The sequence below is a fragment of the Microtus pennsylvanicus genome, chromosome 10 (assembly GCF_037038515.1).
Source record: "Microtus pennsylvanicus isolate mMicPen1 chromosome 10, mMicPen1.hap1, whole genome shotgun sequence".
Classification (NCBI taxonomy): Eukaryota; Metazoa; Chordata; class Mammalia; order Rodentia; family Cricetidae; genus Microtus; species Microtus pennsylvanicus.
In genome coordinates, this window is record NC_134588.1 from 52828689 (window position 1) to 52849050 (window position 20362).

General features: G+C 45.3%; 1 protein-coding gene across 2 annotated transcripts in view; it reads left to right on the top strand.

The window, feature by feature from the left end:
* The window catches only part of Tnr (tenascin R), a 403177-nt gene that overhangs the window by 339922 nt on the left and 42893 nt on the right, over window positions 1-20362 (top strand). For both annotated transcript variants that reach the window (XM_075988361.1, XM_075988362.1), the window contains 5 exons: window positions 70-339; window positions 5853-6038; window positions 17103-17192; window positions 18358-18621; window positions 19200-19469. In XM_075988361.1, coding sequence (XP_075844476.1) covers window positions 70-339; window positions 5853-6038; window positions 17103-17192; window positions 18358-18621; window positions 19200-19469 — 1080 coding nt within the window. The remainder of the gene's footprint in view (window positions 1-69; window positions 340-5852; window positions 6039-17102; window positions 17193-18357; window positions 18622-19199; window positions 19470-20362) is intronic.

Sequence of the window (20362 nt, forward strand, 5' to 3'; positions counted from 1 at the left end):
TGTAAAGGGTAAACAGATGCCAAAGAATGCTTACTTCTGAATCAACATTGTGTTCTATTTCTCATGCAGTCATTGATGGGCCCACGCAGATCCTGGTTCGAGATGTCTCTGACACTGTGGCCTTTGTAGAGTGGACCCCACCTCGAGCCAAAGTCGACTTCATTCTCTTGAAATATGGCTTAGTGGGTGGAGAAGGCGGGAAGACGACTTTCCGGCTGCAGCCTCCCCTAAGCCAGTACTCAGTGCAAGCCCTTAGACCTGGCTCCCGCTATGAGGTCTCAGTCAGTGCAGTCCGAGGAACCAATGAAAGCGATGCCACAAGTACCCAATTTACAACAGGTGAGACTGGGAGGGGAAGAATGCAGGGGTGGGAGGCAACACGATGATGCTATCAGGCCAGAGGACTTAAAGAAAAATGAAATGGTGCTAGGCAACCCTGTTCATACAGAGGCTATAAGAAACAAATTAGAGGTTTCAGGGGCTCCTGCTGGTATTGCTATTCCAGCATTAAGAAAAATAGAGTACCCCCCAAGTAAGGAGAGCTGGGTTCTCAACCTAACTCTGCTAGCCAGACCTGTGACTTAATATTACTCCCTTCCTTTCAGAAGTATTAAGCTTATCCCAAGGACATTTGAATATCCATGTTACTGACCTAAATGACAGATCTATGAGAGTTCAGAGAAGGTGTCTGTTTCTTAAGATACTTCACTGCCATTTACTGGAAACTAGAAATTCTCTAAGCCTGAAGTGATGTCATTACATCGAAGACAACTCAGTCTTGTGCAAAGCACAACCTGCATAGCCACCAGCAAACCTTCCAACTGAGGTACCTGAGTCATGCTGCCATGGGCAACCTCTAACAACAAGGCTAATTAGTAGAAGACAGGCCATAGACACAGCCATGGATAGGAAACTGAGCTAAACCCATTATAATTTTTTCCCGATCTTGCAATGATGCCCACAAGAGAGATTCCTTGAACTTAGCAATAATCAGAAAAGCCAGGCCTCAGAGTGACTCACTTCCTGACTTGGAGTCTCCCAGCCTGACCAGTCAGGGGGTAAGAACAACAGGCCCCACTCAAAGGTTAGGCAAGCAAGGGCCTGATCACAGGACAAAGTCTGAGTCCCTGTTAATCTAGAATTTTGGCCTAGAGACTGGGAGAGTGCCAAAAGAAAATTAAGGCAGAAATAAGTCAGAAGATACCCAAAATGGCCTCCTTGGGGAGGTTACATGTCAAAGAATGCTTCTGCTAGCTCCAGGTTTTCCCAAGGATCAAAGAAAACTGATAACACCTGGAAGATCTCAGAACCACTGAGTTCTGAAGAAACATGAATCTCCCACCTTGGGTTGGAGCTTGAGAGTCTGCTACAAGATGAGTCAAAGACTCCAAGAATGTGCAACAATTAGCACACCTTCTCTTCCTGTAAGATATATGCACCCCCAGAATATGACCTCAAGTATAGCAGATGGATCAGTGTTACAGGTAGACAGATTTGAGAACTGAACGAATTGAATTACTGGGGAAGATATAGGCTAGACTGCCCATGGGGACGTCCTGGACTACTTAGGTTAGAATTCAGACTATGGAGGAACAGGGAGCAGTTGGACCATTATGGCAGCCTGTCCCATGAGAGAGGGGAGTGGACTCTCAGTGCCCAGGCTTTGCTTCACAACTCACCACTTAATCCCACTTTCCCCAGTCAGAGAGCCCATCAAGAGTCTTACAATGAGCTCCTCTATAGAAGCAAGCAAGTGCACTGGTAAATTTCCCTTTGAAAATGTGTGGACTCTGGCAAGCTCCAGGAGGCAGGCTAGAGTCTGCCAGCCACTCTAAGCTCTTCTGTCAATCCTTGGTACAGACTCCACTTCCTTGCCTGGGGAATAGCCAGTGGGCTGCTTTAGTAAACCAAAGACTAAGTGTACTTCTTAGAAAAAGACAATCAAATTGTTCTCCTTTCTCTTCCTTTCTCCTCCACTTAGGCAGGAATGTTTATGTAAGAGCATGAGGAAAGCTGGTTCTGCAATATCCATTTTTGGTCTGGAAATTTGTGGCACGTCCGCGCGCTCACACACCACACACACACACACACACACCACACACACACACACACACACACACCATGACTTGCTCAGGCTGGTGGTATTTGTGCTGGGCCACGTATGTTCAGCATTCTTCTCTTAATTTCAAGATAGTTTGTATTTGAAAGTGGTTTCTTTGTGCTCTGCTCTGATAAGGAGTTTGAAGAGGCAAGAAAAGAGGAGGGGCCTCTCAGGCAGCGTGATGAAAAGTGAATTCTCGATGCTCAGGTCGGCAAGATGGAGCAGCGCTGGCTGCTGGCCCGGGAAAATTCCAATCAAGACAATTACATCCCGCCTCCTTGGAGAGAGCTCCCCCTGCATTTCTGTTCACTGCAGCAGGAGCTGCAGATTTCCTGGTGGATTGGCAACTGTGAGGTGGCTGCTTCTCCATGCAGCCTTCAGCCTGTGCCTCAGACCCATGTCTGCTCTCTTAGGCTCCTAGAGGGGAGGGGGAAGCGGGGATGGTAAGAGACAAATGGCTTTGCAGACAGATTTTCCAAGTCCAGAGTTAGCAGATGCCAGTTGAATGATGAAAGGGTATGCAGACCCTCGCGGTGGGGCCCTCAGTCGGTTCAGAATTCCGCTTAAATTCAAATTAAGTAAAGTGTTTTTCCAGGTGATGGCTTCGACACTAGGAGCGCACTAATTGCACAGGCAATTAAAACTGAGATTTGCTTCGTGCATGGTGAGTAGAAAGTTAGTCTGGGTCGTAGAGCTGCTCTGAAAACAGAGACCATGGTGGAAGCGCACAGAGGCCGGTAATTAGAAGGAAGCCAGACCAGGAAACCTGGAGTCCCCTCCTACTTCAGCGGCCTCACAGAGACTTTGGGGACAGTTTCCCTTACCATGGAGGACTTCACTCTGAGCAGAGTCCTCAAAGCACCCTTAGTCGCCAGTGCCTCTGATCTGAATGACCCTCACTTAGACTTAGTGCTCTCATGGGTTGAAAAGATACTAAGGCCCTGACTCCCCCCATACCCCGGATGTTTTTCGAATGTGGAACTAGGGTCCTTGCTGATGGGCTAGTTGAGGGCAAGGCACCGGGATGGGCTCTAATCCAACAACTGTGTCCTTACCAAAAAGGGAAAGCAGGACAGAGATGGACATTACCGGGAGAATGCCAAGAAAATTAAGGCAGAAATAAGTCAGAGGATACCCAAGATGGCCAGAAAACTCACAAGATGCTGAGAGAGATGTAACAGACTCCCTCCCAGCTCTCAGAGGGAAGCCACCCTGCCAGCACCTGCATCTCAAGATTCCAGACATTGCTTTCCTACTCAGACCCCAGCGTGGGCCGTCATGTGAGGCAGTCTCAGATAACAAATACAAACATCCAAGCCAGAGCTTCATTCCCCTCCCTCCTCACTGGTGACTCCATTCTGGGATTCTCCAGCAAGTTACTTGAAAGTTCAACCTGGAAGCCCTCGCTGCTTCAGTCAAGACACTAGCTATAGACGGCAGAGAGCTCCTGCTTCTGTAAGGCTCTGTCTCATGGCTGCTCTGTTTCCTGTACCCCCTCACTCCAGGCTGCAGCTAAAATATTTAACACGTCATTGCTAAAGGCTTGGAGGGAATGAAAAGATTGAGAAGTGGATGATACATGTTTCAATTACTAACCATGTACTTTTTGAACATCTCCTGGGCCCACAGACACTGCTCTAAGCACTGAGGCTGTAGACAGATAAGAGCCTATTTCACATGAATGGCACCCCAGTGGGGAGAACTGGGTGGCAAAGGGAAAAGGAACATCAGAGATCATTTCAGCCATGAGTTCTGAGATAGAGAGTGAAATGGATAAGGCAGAAGGAGAGCTCCAATGGATGAGGTCTACCTCTTAGAGAAAGTCATGCAAGAGCTACAGAACACTCCAGGCAAACGTAGCAGCTGGTTCAAAGACCTTGGAATACAAGTTCATGTGTCTCAAGAATAAAAAAGAATAGAAACGTTTAAAATGGTCTGCTCACTCAGTACCCAGTTAGACCCCCACACTTGCAATTAAAGGAGCATTTATTATTGAGCAAGAGAACGTTTTAAACAAAGAAAAATCTGATCTAACTAATATTATCAAGACTAGACAGGCTAGTGCTAAAGTTCACAGACCCAAGGCCCTCCAGAAAGGCTCCATTAGCCATCTGTCTTAGCTGACATGTTTCTGAGACCTGCTAAGTCCCCATCTACATGGATGTCCTCCAGCTGTTCTTTCTCTCCGACCCAGAGAGCATGGCTTTTATCTCAGCCAAGTTCTGAGACTCATTGTCCAAGTCCTCTTTCTATCAGTGAACTCTTTTATAATTTCAGAGGTTGGAAACACCCATTCCTTTCCGGTAAAACACTGTCCTCTTCCCATAGAGTACAGGTCCATGGCCATTAGATTGTTCTCTCTACCCTATGAAAAGAGGAAATCTTGAAAACAACATTTTCCAAGTATAGGCATAGATCCCCACCTTTACTTGATTAGCTATCTTTACCTCTGTGATGGTTAATACCCAACTTGACAGAGTTTAGAACCACCTAGGAGACGCACTTCTGGACATGTGGATGAAGAAGTTTCTACATCGGGTTAACTGAGGTGGGACTCGGGCTGGTGTTCTGGATGCATCAGATGGAGAAAGCAAGCTGAGAGTCAGTGTCCAGCCTTCACCCTTGCTGCTTGCTGGTTGTAGATGGATACAAAGGGACCAGCTGTCTGCTACACTGCGCCCCAGACCTGTGAACCACAACAAACTCTTCCTTCCTTACATTGCTTCTGTCAGCCCCAGCAAAGAGAAAAGTTAAGTCCAGACTCAGTTCAGGCCCTAGACTCTGCCAGATCATTCTTCCTGCATGAGATCTGATTCCCATGTGTCTGTCCCCATGCCCCTCCATTGATACAACCCCCGGAGAGAGAACGTACAAGACATCAAGAATGAATAGTATCCCATATGGTAGCACACATTGAATGAAGGCCAATTTCTCAGAAAAATAAGTTGCAAAGACATCCATGTATTCAAGACTCCCCACCCCACCCCCACTTTACATCAGAAAACAGAAGCTTCTGATTTCACATGAATGCAGTCTCTTCCATGGGGACAAATAGGGGTAGGCTACTTGCCTGGTGGTGGCAGATTGACACAATCTACTTAGAACAAGCAACAACAATTCTAGTGCTATATCCAAGTCCCTAGGACTGGAACTATCTTGCACTTTTTAAGTGACAGACTTTCAAGACAACTTTGTATTACACTACAAGTTGTAGTGAGCCTGTTGAGTTGGTCAGCCCTGGGCGAGAGAAACCTGGAGATTATGGGAGGAAATGCCCATAGTCATGGGAACTCTAGGAAGCCAAGAAGACACATTCAGGTGCCATACTATTGTATTCAGGAAGCTCGTCAGAGATAACAAGCCATCCCAGTCTCAGACACCCGACTTTTGTACCTGGTGTCATGCTATGCACATCAAGTATGTCATATAATCTAAATGGCAACTTGGATTGTTTTCCCCCTTTTTAGGAGATGGTCATTCAGTTCTAAGAGCTTGAACCATTTGTCTGTGGTCCTACTACTGTGGGTGTCAGAACTGGTTCACACTGAGGCCTGACTGCAAAGCCCATAGTCTAACTACCCAAGGACTTGTCATGGTAGAACCAAAAGACGAAGCACCATCTTCAGACTTCATTCAGATATGAGGCAGAGGGTCAGGGGTGTGGCTTTCACCTCAAAGATGGTTACAATTCAAGCTGTACCATAAATGTATGGAATTACATGTGATTGTGGTGATATTTGTTTATTTTTAGAGATTGATGCTCCCAAGAATTTGCGAGTGGGTTCCCGCACAGCAACTAGCCTTGACCTTGAGTGGGATAACAGCGAGGCAGAAGCTCAGGAGTACAAGGTTGTGTACAGCACCCTAGCGGGTGAGCAGTACCATGAAGTGCTGGTCCCCAAGGGCATTGGTCCAACTACCAGGACCACCCTCACGGGTGAGTAGGATGTTTGTTGGCTCTTGGGATGTTTATTGGCTCTGTATCCTCAAAGCTCTCTCTCCTCAACTGATTTATCGCACATCTACTCCACCCACAAATCCTATTGACTTAATATGTTACGTATCTACCAAATATATCCCTGCATGCACTGCTATCGATCATTCTAAACTTGGTTCATCTCTTGCTTTAACCATGGCAATAATCTACTTTTTAAAAAAACTCTATCTAATCTACTCTTCATCCCAGCAACACTGAATAATTTTTCAGAGCACATTTTTATTATGCCATTATATTATGTATACATCTGAGGCATCTAGCAATGCCTTCAGGATGAACAACCCCCGAGGCTGGCCTGCTTTTCTCTACTTTCCCCGGGCCACCTCCTCCTGATGCTCTGGTGGTCTCTGTGCTCCTAGCCCATGGGTCTGCTTCCTTCATTTTCTCAAACACAACACACTGTGCCTCCTGCCCCAGGGCCTTATCATTGCTTAGCTCATGCCAGCTTCTTTCAGCAGCAGAATTGACATGTTACTTGATGAGGAACAAGGTCAAATAGTCGCCTCTCTGCACCGTTCTGACACATGTGGGCAGGACTGTTTGACCTTGATCCTGCACCTAAAGCTCCATAAAAAGTCAGTCCACATTTGCTTTGTTCATTGTTGAATTCATGGTTTAGCGCAGTACCTACCATGTACTGGATCCTAGATCAGTACTTTTTGGATAAATGAATGGCTAAGTGAATGAATGAAGCTGCAAAAACTGAAAATGAGAGCCTGGCCAATTCCTTTTACATCCTATAAAGTGTTTGAGCTGTGGTAGAAAAAAGTAAGGAATCATTGAGGGGCTTTAAGTAGTTTTGCATTTTCTTACTTGCTTTCTGAGCCAGGATGTTACTGTGTAGCCTAGGCTGGCCTCTAATCCATGGTCCACCTGCCTCAGCCTCCTGAGTGATAAATTGTAAGCAAAAAGCATCATGCTGGCTGGGTAAGGGATTTTAAGCAAGGCAGTGCAATGAGTAGGTATGTACAGATAGGAGTTAAGGCTGAGACCGACTGGCAAGAATCTGTCCGTGATGTCAGAGAAGGCAAGATGGTGTATGGATAAGGTCATACCCTAGGTCACCACAATGCACGACTGGGGCTGGTGAGCTGGGGACAGACCTTAGAAGAAACGGGACCCAGTCATGGCTCCTCCTGATGCCACAACACATCCATCTAAGAAAACACACCTGCTGAACTTCACCAAAAGATGGGAGCTTGAAGTGTGCCATGTGCTTTTCATATGACAAATGAACTGCACAAAATGCTTTGGTCCAGAGGCTGTCCATGAGCCCAGAGACTTTATCTAATTTATGTCTTAGCTTACAAAAGCATTTGCTATCTTACTAGTCCAGGAGTGCTCAGCAAGAGTGAGAACAGTAAACGGGAACAGGATGATCAAAGCTTTTTTTCCTCCTGAGCTGAACTCCCAGATCTCCTTGCCAAATGAAGCTAGTTAAAGTAGATATTAAAGAACACCTTTTCCAAACAGATACACAACCAGAAACACAACAAGGAGATGGGAAATATGCTGATAAAGTAAGCTAGCAGGAGGGAATTAGGCACAGAAGGGACCGCAAGCTGGTACCAGGGCCTTGCTGAGAACTGGTGACATTTATTTTAAAAAAAATCCTTTCATAAAAACTGAATGATACAAGAGGAAACAGCATCTCTGCCTACAGCTACAGGATGATTTGTCAAGTAACAGTTTTACAAAAATGATGGCTAATTGTCTGGATAGAAGCTACCCTGTAAAATCGTAGAGAACCAGCCACAGCGTAGTTATGATCCCCCACTATGGTGGGGTGGAGAGAAAAGACTTTGTGTTCACTGGTACCTGTTTCATACCACATATTTGCAGCTATGAGCATTCCCATTGTCTAGATGAGAAAGCCAAGGCTCAGAGATTCTGGAAGCTTGTACAAGTTTACAACAGTAGCAAGGGACAAGGGACATGGTGACTCAGAGCAGCTTCTGAACCCAGTGTGGAGGCCTTCCTTCCCTGTCAGCTGCCACCACTGCCAAGTCAAATGTAAAGGAATATCCAAATTTAAGTCTTGCAAGCCTGTAGGGCCATGGGAGATTTATTATTGAGTAGTGGGCTCAAACAGGTTGATATTTTGTGTTTGAGTAGTGCTTATATATATTACACACATGTATGTATGTATGTGTAATATACATCTCCTATAATTGTCCTAGAAAATTCACTGCTGAGAAATTTATAAATGCAAACCACTGCATGATTTAAGGAGGAATTATAGTCATATAAGAAAGCCAGCTATAGTACATGTCTAAGTCCAAGGTTTATTGTTCTCTTACTGAAGTATCTGGGGGAAGGCAGGCCCAGGAAGGAGAGATGGGGGAAGGGGAAAATATTGGTCCCAGTTCTAAATAACTGTATCTTCTCATTCATTGCCCTATTTGGGCCCTGAAGAGGAATTTCTCAGCTTCTATGCCCCGTGTGGACCTCCAGAAACCTCTTATTTGACTGGGACCCAGACTCATTGCTTTCCACGAGCCTGGGTCAGCTGACCCCCTTTCCAAGGCTCTTAGTCTTTATGTGTAAGCAACACCACTCACCCCATAGAACCATCATGAGAATCATATATTTAATGTTTTTACTCTTTTTAAATAATAAATTATAACAAATTAGAATAAGATATAAACAAAACCTATCACACTGGAGTGGGACGAGACAAATAGAAGGAAAAGAACCCAAGAGAAGGAAGGCATAAGAGACCCACTCATTGGCACACTCAGGAATCGCAGAAGAACACTAAACTGGAAGCTAATATCTACACAGAGTCCTGGTGCACACACGTGCAGGCCCTCTGCATGCTGCCTCGGTCCCTGTGAGGTACTATGAGCCTTGATCATGTTGGTTTAGAAGGTCTTGTTTCGCTGGTGTCCTCCGCCCCCTCTGGCTCTTACAGAGAGTCATAAATTTAATGAGTTCCAGTTAGCGCTGCTAACAGGGGGACTGAAAGTAAATGATAGTGAGAGAGAAAGGAGATGCTGAGGTCTGCTAGCTGATTTAGGATGACCTCTTGATCAGCGTGATGCCCTAAATGGATACAGACCCCAGCTACAGAGGTGTCACTGAGTGAATGTTCGCAGCCTTTTCTGCCTGACCCACTGAGTCACAGTCCACATGTCAGAGCCTCAGGAAGCTTGGGGACACATGGACACACACACATTGGAAGAAATGGAGCACTCTTTTAGAGCATGGCTTTTGATGTCACCCTACTCAGACTGGGGGTACACAGCTTCATGGCCATGCATCTTTGACCAGGTTTCCGACATTTTCTGTTGTTCAGCTTCCCGATGTCTACCACAGAGCTGTCAAGGGTATTACATAAAACCACATGCACCATCGCATCTAAGTGCTGCATTTGGACCCTGGATCACACGGACTGCACATTAGCCATTGGAGTTTAAAGTTTGCCTCTCTGCAAAGTTCAGCCCTAGACCCATCACAGTCTGGGGTTTCCCTAGCACACTAGGCCTCCTTTATTCTCATATGCGATGGCTACCATAGGAAACAGCGGTACCTGTGTTTACTGTTCTTGACAGAAGCCCTTGTCTGGAGTTACCATGACCCTTTGGCTCTAAAACCCAGGACTTTCTTGGCTTTGAGGGTTCTGAGTCACTTAAAGGGCCTACACCAAGCCCATACCTATCAGTCCCCTTCCACGAGCTTTGCTTGTTACAACACAGAACCCAGGCTCAGGTCTAGAATCCCAGACAGTCTCTCATTACTCTCTGTGAGGCAATGCCCAGAGAATTCCCTCTGGGATACAAGTTTGCTTCAAAATATCATACGGTGCATCTGCAGTGGTTTTTTGCTTCTCCCTTGCTTTGGTGGCTTCTGAATCTTAAATGCTAGGTCGTTTCTTTTAGGCTCAGCCTTTGAGTCTCTATGGTGTCTGCTTGGTCAATGTTTTATGCCTAGAGTCTCCTCCACAGGATCCCAAAGTACAACAGATTCACAGGCTCGTTAGGGCCTCTCCAGGTCAGACCCTGGCACTCTGAAAAGACCTAGAGCACAAGCCTACTCCTGGTGGAGGAAGGAAGAGGAAAAAGGAGGAGGGGAAGGAGATTCTGCATTCTTGACTGGAATGAGGTCAAAGAAATGCCCTCCTGCTAGAGACTATTGGAAAATTGATTAATAATAATAATAATAATAATAAAATAATCCATGCTCTGGTCTTTGTGTCTGAGGTGACTCCTCTGCTCTGTTCTCAGAGAGGCCAGAAAAGCGTGCTCAGTCATAAAGGAATAGGCTCTTGGCCCCTCTCTTTTCCTCCGACACTGTGACCAGGAGACAAGGTGAAAGGAGCTGGTCTCCAGGGTTCCTCACGAGTCCTTCCTAGCCAGCCTGCTGGTGCTCTGCACTGGTATTTCAATCCTTAATCAGCAAGCTGATAATCAGAACATCCATCAATAAAGAAAACCTAAAACCCATAGACATTGTACCATAACCTAAGTTGTAGAGAGAGCAGAGTTACAGCCACCACCCATTTCAACTCACACACGCACATACCATGTACACCCGAATGCAAATAAGGACACAAGTACCCACACATGTACCAAAAAACGCACATAGCCATGCATTCATACCCACATGCAGCAACACTCACCCATGACTACATGCATACATATACACTCACAAATCACACTTTCATATTCTCACAGGAAGTAACATTGACTCATATATATATACACACAAACTTAAATGCTCTTGCACAAATACACAGAATTACACACTCAGTTGTGTATACATACATACCATTGACACACTATATGCGTTCATAGACTTTCACATACACAAATACATACAACTATACAGGCCCATATACACACTCATACCACATATGTACCTATATACACAAATAATATCACATTTGTATTCACACTCATACAGGCACACACACACACACACACAGAGAGAGAGCTAGTATCTGCAAGCATGCCTCATCAGTATGACTAGCCTTCTTCACAGCTTCTTATTGGCGGGGAACTTTGGATGGAGGCTTACCTACTAAACCCATAACTTCTTCCTCAGGGGCCAGATGTGGGTCCAGAGATGGGAAAGTAAGCTCTACAGGATATATGTGCGGACAAACCATTCAGGGGGAGATTTCCCATGGAGGAATTTGAGACTTCAAAGGGAGGACAGCTATGAAATCAACAGTGCCCAAGGCATTTGTGTCCGCTCCACCCTGTCTGTACTCCCCTTCCATGTTGGTGCAAACATCATCATCAGTGCTCGTCCTTGGGCACTTCTGACTGGGAGGGGTATGGGCTAAGGGTCTAGGGGCCTGGACAAGACCAAGTTCAGACTCCTTTGGACAAGGTCATAGTGACCCCAAGTGGCCACTTTGGTAAGGCACCCTTTAAAAAGTGTGGCCTGTCAGGGAACACAAAGGCATGGAAGGCAGAATTGGGAACACAAGTCTCCTCGTAGAACTGAAGAACCAGGTCTCTCGCTTGTGTGAGAAGTCCAGGGCAAGAGTATCCAGGAGATGAGAGAGCAGAATGATTGCTTCTTCTTTGGTTCCTTCAACAGGGAACACTTATTTACAGAATAGAAAGCAGAAATAGGGTATCACTATGGTGATGAACCATACTCCCCATTAATCTCACGGCAACAAGGTAGTTCCATCTGAGAAAATGCTGTTTAATATTACTTTCTTTTTAAAAGTGGTTTTAAAGTCAAGATGGAGTTTCTGCCTCTTTTAGTGCTTTAACCTCATCCATATTCCCCAGCGGCAGAGCAATCCCCATGAAAGGCTGACTCCCTGGAGAAGCCCCTTCTTATCCAAGATGGGAGGGCAGTGCCAGGGAGTTTGGCTCTCCATCTAGCTAACCTCGCTGAAAAGCAGACCATTGTGAGGTGTGACTTCAGGACATCTGAGAAGGTCCTCTGTCTCCAGACCTCTCTCCATCTGTGACAATTCTGCCTCAAAATTCTATGACCAAGGAATTTTGCTTTCTGGAACATGGCATCTGGTCTTGTTTTCATAAGTAACTTTGACATATTAATTGTCAAAATTAAGAAAATGACTGTAAGCTCCTTAAGGAAACGGTTCATGGTTTGTCCCTCTCTGTGAAAACAACCAGTGGCCTAGGACTAACTAAACCCTTGTTCCCAGTTTGGTGGCCTTGAGTTTCATAGGTGTGTGGGAGAGAGACCGGGGATTTAGAGATGAAAAGTCTCCATTGTAATCATGCCCACTTGAAGCCGATCACGCCTACAGATGCCAGGTGACTTCCTTAGGTTTTGTTGGCAGGAGACAGCTCCCTAGGCCTCCTCCCCACCCTCATTGTTCCCAACCAGTAGCTGCAAGCAGAGGTTTCCTTAGCAGAGACAAGGGAGTTATTCTGCCTTCACTGTGGCTATCCTTCCAGCTCAGCACTGGCACATGCCCATTGCCTTCCAGCCCTCACTAACCCACTGGTGCTGGCCATGGCCTGTTCTGCCCACAGGGAGAACTCCACTTTCTTTGCCACGATCTTTCTTCATCTTAGCTGCATTTCAAGACCTATCCCAAATCTCCTCTCTGACTGCTATAGCCAAGCTCAGTCCATTCTCTGAAGCCACTCTTACTTAACAGCGCACAGTGTTGCCAGAAACGACTCTCAGATTCTGGTTTGTTCACACCAGTCCTCAAAGCCAACGTGTATGACAATTAGAGAAAGATACTAGGTTCTAAACCTTATTTATTTGTCCTGTACTAGCTTTGTGGTCAAGGGATGAACTTTTCTGAGCCCACTGTTCATGACCTAACAGCATCCCCGAGTCTCTCTAAAAGGTACAGTTGGAACTGTCTTCTTCATACACACTCAAAATCCTTCTTTTAGCCTTATCTTTCTTATTCTTCTAGGTCACCTATTACTTGCAGCTCAGTGTTTGGCATAGCACGGGTACTCAATAAGTAATTAATTTACTTTGCCAGTACAGATGCTTTTTGACCCTCCAAGGGACAAGGTGATGTCTTATCAGCTCACTTCATATCCACAGCCTTGTGCCTGATACAAAGGAGACCCTGGGTAATACTTGAGGACCGGATGAGCTGTGTGCTTTGGGGATTCAGAGAAGAATGGGCACGGAGCGAAAGAGTTTAGGGAAGTGTCAACCCTCAAGCCAAACAAAGGAAGTTCTATAAGGGATAGAGGATAGTGATGTCCTGAGGGATGAATTGTCTGAGCTTTTGTTAAGAAAGGGAAGAGAGCCATTTTTATGCTCTCACTGGCAAGAGTTAGACGGAAAAATAAAGGGAGCATTGATGGAGAGCAATGGGGTCTTTAAAGTGAGAAATTCCTCAGAGTGCCCTGTGTGCTGAGCGGGAAGAGCATCAGATCTGCCTCAGAAACACATTTTCTTCTCCAGCACAACCGTCCTTTACCTGCAGGCAAAGAGCAACAATTCACTTGCAGCGCAGGAAGAAAGCTGCTGAAAATCAAAGGGAAGCAGCAGGCACAGCCCTGTAAGAGACTCCCACTTTCCTGTCCCCTAGACAGAAAGCCTGGGATGAGAGCTTTAACATCTGCTGTTTTCTGGGAGAAGGCAATTCTGCTGTAAATTATTGAACGTTTCATTTAAGCTTCATAAATAAGAAACTGGGATGGAAACATTACAAGCTAGATCCGTTTGGCAACGTATAATTTCTGTCTTACTCCCTTGATCTGTCACCCTTTGCATACGTTGGCAAATTTCTACTTCATTATAGGCAATTGAAGGTCTCAAACGGTTGCCTGAGAAAAGCAGTTTGTGCCCCCAAAGGTAACCTGATTCCTCCAACGAGGGGTGTTCTGAGGATAGTGGACTATATTGAGGGCAACGAAGCTGTTCTGAGGATAGTGGGCTATTTTGATGCACTGAAGGTGTGTTTTTAAACAGGTCTGTATGCATGGCAAAATCACCCACTCAGTCTAGAGGCAGGTGCTAAGACCAGCCAGGGAGCACCCCCATTAACACCTGACTCCAAGAGCCATTTATTTATTTATTTATTTATCTATCTATCTATCCATCTATCTATCTATTCATTTATTTATCTGTTTGCATCAGAGTCAGGGTCTGAGCTTCCACAGACCAAGAAAAAAAATGTACCTAAAACCAATTAGTGCCTGTCTGGATACTTTTTGATAATAAGACCACCTACATGAAAACGTTTTTTAAAAATCCTAACATACTTCTCTGTGCTGGATAGTGATAATATTGACAACAACCATAGACAGGAAGGACCTGTACACAGAAAATTCATTGGATCCTTACAATGACCCACTGACAGCCAAGCTTATTATCCCCATTCTTCAGAAACTGAAGCCTAAAGATATTAAGTAGTCAAAGCAATATATGTGGAAAGTGGCTAGGCCTGAATACAAATGTCCACCAGACTCTAAAGCCTTCTAGACTTCAAACTTTACCTCTTCTTAGGTCGAAAGTCTTGGGAGAGAACCAAGTAAAAGTTAGAGACGGGACAAGTTGGTTTGAGGTAGGAAAATGGGGCCTAACTCTAATTCTGCCCAGAAAGGACCTAACTGCATTCTTTCACGGAAGATTTCTGCCCTGCCACCGCCTCCCATATCAAGAGACAGAAATCTTTTATAAATAAATAAATAATAATAAAATAAAAAAAGGAAGACTTCTGGGTAATGGCATAGAGTTTAAACTGAACTAAAGGGTGGGAGCTTCTGATTTCCATACAGCATTCTCTTTTGTTAAAACAAGCCATTTTGATTAAGAAGTTACTCAAAGAATTCCCTATTAAAACAATTTGTGTTACCTTAGGGCAGCCACAATAGCCCAGAGGATCAGATGCAGTTAGGGTGGGAGAAGGCACGCAGCCTTGAACTTGGAGGCTAGAAATCTGGGAATCTTCTCAAAGCAGTCACAGATTATTCCCATTGCCTCAATGTCTCATTTTTTTTTTATAAATGTTACACCAGGTTGAATGGTGTTTTCCTTAAAGTCCACGTCCACCCAGAAGCTACAGAAATGACAGTATTTGGGAAAGGGTCTGTGGTTATGTGACCAGTTTAAAATGGATTTGTCTTCAACTCCTTTGTGTGTGACCGATGTCCTTTCCAAATGAGGAAGCATAGGAATCTCACAGGACTGAGGAGGCAGAGACGGCAATGGTGGATTTGCAAGCCAGAGAAAGAAAGCTAAGCACTGCCGCCAGAAGCCGGGAAAAGGCAAGACAGGATCTCTTAAAGCCTTAGGAGGGAGCATAGTCCCTTGTTGTCTGACATTTGGATTCCAGAACTGGGAGAGAATATGTTGTTGTTTTAAGTCGCCAGTTTGTAGCAGTTTACGGCAGTAGCCACGGGTAATTCATTAGGATGGATAGCAGACTTCCCACCCACCTTCATGGGATTGTGATGAAGCTCCAAGCACATTCATGCTTGTAAAAATGCATTGCACAAATGCAAGAGTGTCTTACAGTCCACAGTGCTCAGGAAGCCAGACCTCATAATAAGCCTGCTGTAAGGACTTAGCCTGACCACTGCGACCCCCACGTGTGGCAGATTGCTGCATTTTCTATAATCAGAGTCTTAATAAATGAGGGTGAATGTGAAGCTCGTTATAATATAAGAATAATGGTCCCCAAGGGTATCCATATCCTAATCCCTGGTATCTGTGACTATGTCACCTTCTGTGGTGAAAGGGACTTTGCTCACGCAATTAAAAATTCTTTAAATAGGGAAATCGTCCTGCACTATCTAGGTGGGTCCAACTTACTGACCTCAGTTGCTATAAGTTACATGCAGGGAGGTCAGAGTCAAAGTAGTTCCGACAATGGAATGTAAGATCAAAGAGAGCCAAAAGGGCTTGATAATGTTAAGCTTCAGGCTTTGAAGGTAAATTAAGAAAACAAAGGACAAGAAATGCACATAGGCCCCTAGAAGCTGAAAAAGCGAAGACATGGGTCCTCCCTTGGGACCACCAGAAGGAATGCAACCTTGCTAAGCCATCTTAGATTCCAGGCCTGAGTTAGAGGATCATTAATTTGGATTGTTGTGAGCTGCTAAGTCGTGGTAATTTGTCACAGTAGCCGTAGGAAACTATTACATCAATCAAACCGGTTGATCTGAAAAGGAATGTGAAACAGTGGAGAGAAAGACTCCAGAGAATTCCAGATGCTCCAGGAACCTGTCAGTGATCCTTTGTAATGAACTCCCGAAGGATATCCCACGAGGCTTACACCCTTTAATTCTCAATTTCTTCCAAACTCCCAGAGTCCACCTGAAGCCACTGTAAACTGTAACTGATCCCTAGCTTAAGTTACCTGGACTGAGTGAGTGACCTTGCTGGGGAATTCACAAGTCCTGGACTTCTGCACACATCTGTGTTAAAAGCCTGGTAGTCCCTTGTTCAAAGGAAAATTCTATACATTATGGCCGTCTAGAAGCAACCCAAAAATCCCTTTAGGGTCTCAGGACCTATTTGCAAAACATGTAATATAATCCTCATACACACGTGCAAGAGACTCTTCCAAGGCTCATGTCTACAAGGTCCCTATTTGATTGCATTTTCTTTACACCTCACAGTCTAAGCAAGAAACCGCTTCATTGTTTTAGCCAACATGAGACTCATGTGCACAAAAAACCCATTCTAGACACGACCACCTTCCCCAAGGACACTGATGGGGGCAGACTCACTGCCTTTCAGAGACCCATAATAGGAGTTACTTGGTGCTGGCCAGTTCATCCTACTGACTTCATATGGCTTTTTCAAGTAGCAAAACTGGGGTTTCTTAATGGATAAAATTAGGAGCAAACTGAAGGTAGACTAAGCATGAACTCTAAGCAGGAATCTATGACCATTTTCTTCTCTTCATTTAGCCTTCCTCATCACTGACACTTGTGTGTTTAGATATGTGTGCATATGCACGCACACACGCGTGCGCACAGAGAGAGAGAGAGAGAGAGAGAGAGAGAGAGAGAAAGAGTAAGAGTAAGAGAGAGAGAGAGAGAGAGAGAGAGCAGAATAATGTTTGTTTCTGCATCTCCACAGATCTGGTACCAGGCACAGAATACGGAGTTGGGATATCTGCCATCATGAACTCAAAACAAAGCATTCCTGCTACCATGAATGCCAGGACTGGTAAGTATAAGAATGGAGAAGAAGATGGCTAGCCTGCAAGCATGTAAGGCTGAGGGAGTATGGAGGCTAGTTCTGTCAGAATCAGACGTGGGGTAGCCCTCCCAGGGAACAAGACCCTGTTGAAAACCCTTGCCTAGTGTCAGCATCTACCCTGTGTCTTCCCTGACAACTGAAGTTCCACCCTGTCACCCCAGATCTGGGTTTGACCCACAATCTGAAGGACTGTGCAGAGAAAGTATGAAAACTCCCCACCAGGCTGATGCCAAAGGAGACAGCATTTCTGTCTAACCTCCCTCACAACAGGCAGAATGTGTGTCCTTGGTGTGCGTTCCATGAACACCCAAAGAGGCCACCGCAATGAAGGCCTGCTTCCTATACCATTCCAGAGCAGCAGAAAAAGTCCACTTAAGATTCTTACTACTCTGGATTCAAAAGCTTCCATTCCAAGTGCCTGGGAAGTTTCAAAGTCACTCCAGTAAGCTTAAACATAAGCATCTGGGGCTGGGCATGGCTAGGGGTTTGGACCAATCCCCATCCCCAAGATTCAGCCTGGCATAAATGAACTTGCTAGAGGAGCACACTTTCAAGAGTCTCAGAAGTCTTTAGAACTGTTCACTTGTGGTTAGGACAACCCAAAATAACCTCCGGGTCAGGGAGGAGAAGATGGGAAACTTAGTTGCTGTGAACTCTTTCGCCCACATGAGGCGGTGAGGCGGGCTCCTCTCTGCATGTTTGGCCTACCAGGGACAGTGAATGGAAACAAGTATAGAACGCTGGCAGGCCAGCACCTAGACCTATCCCAGTGGTGGATGTATTCCAGTATGTTGCTGCTACTACCCTCATTCTGCAGATTGTCCATCTGTTTGCCTGGCTCTGGCCATCAAAGGGGAGCTGCTTAACCAAATGTGAAAAGGGTAACAGCCATGAGAGTCTACAGCTCATGGTCAGCAGGTCTAGCGACAGCCTGTAAACACCCAGGGTAGTCCAGTAACCAGTGGCTGCCCTACAGAGCCAGGGTGAAGCAGGCTAACTGCCAAGTCAGGTGGTACATGCCTGAGCCTCTGATACATAATGAGTTCAAGACCTGTCTAGTTCTACATAAGATCTCGAATGAGTGAATAAATAAATAAACAAATAAATAAATGAAGCTTATTTTAATCTACAGAGCTTGACAGTCCCCGAGACCTTATGGTAACAGCCTCATCAGAGACCTCTATCTCTCTCATCTGGTCCAAGGCCAGCGGTCCCATTGATCACTACCGAATTACTTTCACCCCATCTTCTGGGATCTCCTCAGAAGTCACTGTGCCTAGGGACAGGACTTCATACACTCTGACAGATCTAGAGCCCGGAGCAGAATACATCATCTCTATCACGGCTGAGAGGGGTCGGCAGCAGAGCCTGGAGTCCACTGTGGATGCCTTCACAGGTACCCGGGGAGCAGACATGTCAGTGAGACTCGGCAATAAACAGATCCCAAAGTGAGATGGTCATTCAGAAGCCCCAGTCTGCCAAAAGAGAAAACTAAAGGAGATGTGTAGGGGAACGAGGGGGAAAACTAAGACATGCATGGAAAGGAAATGTTTGGAAGTAAAGAGAAGGGGTGAGCGAGGATGCCACATGTCTGAAATCTTATTTTTGATTTTTTTTTTACAACCTAGGCACAGTAGTTGGTTTGTCCATCTTGCCCTTCCTTCATTAAATCCGTGGGAATGCTAAAGCTCTCTGATACATTTTGTTTGTCAAGTTAGAGGTTTCTAAATTTCGGGTCAGTGTTACAAATATTTCACAGAAATACTTCTAGTCTTCTTAGAACTGACTGTTCTGTATACGGCTTGGGAGGAATAGACTAGGCCGGACCAGAGGGTGGGGAGGTAGGCCCTTTGAGCCAGCTAGCAGGTGAGAGTGCAGCCCTCAATGACAAAGAAGGAAGTCAAGAGTCTCTTCTGCCCCATGACCTACGGCCAAGCATGTGCTTCAGAGCAGCCAATCTTCTCTGCTTTGCAGGCTTCCGCCCTATCTCCCATCTGCACTTTTCTCACGTGACTTCCTCCAGTGTCAACATCACCTGGAGTGACCCATCTCCCCCAGCAGACAGACTCATCCTCAACTACAGCCCCAGGGATGATGAGGAAGACACGATGGAGGTCCTCCTGGATGCCACCAAGAGGCATGCTGTCCTGATGGGGCTACAGCCAGCCACTGAATACATAGTGAACCTTGTAGCTGTCCATGGGACTGTAACCTCTGAGCCCATAGTGGGTTCCATCACTACAGGTGAGGCTGAAAGAGATGGTGAAGAGGGTTCTCACAGTAGCCTTTGACAAGCCAGTGCAATTTAAAAAGGGAAACATCAAGGAATAGCAAACTGGATCTATGGCTTACAGGCCTCTGTGAGTTATTCTGAAGCAGCTACTTCTTCCAAGGCTGTGTAAGAGACTTACCATGAGAAACTCCCACTTGGAAAGCAGGATAGACCCAATGCTTGGAGAGCTCAAATCGTAAATGCATTTGGTCCTAGATCTACCAACCTTGGGAGAAGCCCTGGAAAAAGCTAGTCTCCAAAGGAGTCCTTCTAAGTGAGAGATGGTGTTTCTGTTCTGGAGAGCCATCTCTTAACTGCCTAACAAGTGATTCCTCCTCAGAATCAACACAGAGCTAGCAAGCAACCATGAAGTGACCTGGCACTCAAAGACTGGGGCTGATTTTGCACAGCAGTCTGAGATGAATTGGGTCATTTCCATTTGATGGCTTGCAAATGCCATCCCAAATATAATATGAGTGTACGTAAGAACACCTGTGTTTAGATGGTTCCCTAGTACAAAAACTCACACATTGAAAAAGTATATTACGTCATCAACTGATTCAACCCCACAATTTAAGTATGCACCACAAATAAAATAGAACTTAGGAAAGTTATATTTGTTTGGGATTTGTGCTCTGAAATCCGTCTACAGTTAATAGGTAGTTTTCCGACATTGAACCAAAGGTGGTTGAAAAAAAAAAGAAAGACAGTAGCAGCATTGAGTCTTTCCAAAAGAAGTCTCCCTCAGAGAAGATAACTGTATAACTCCCTATCTGAAATACAATACAGGAACTTAAAAGGACGTTTCTGGGTGGTCTAGATAGGTAGTAATTGTTGCACAGAAGCACAGATCTTCCTGACTTAA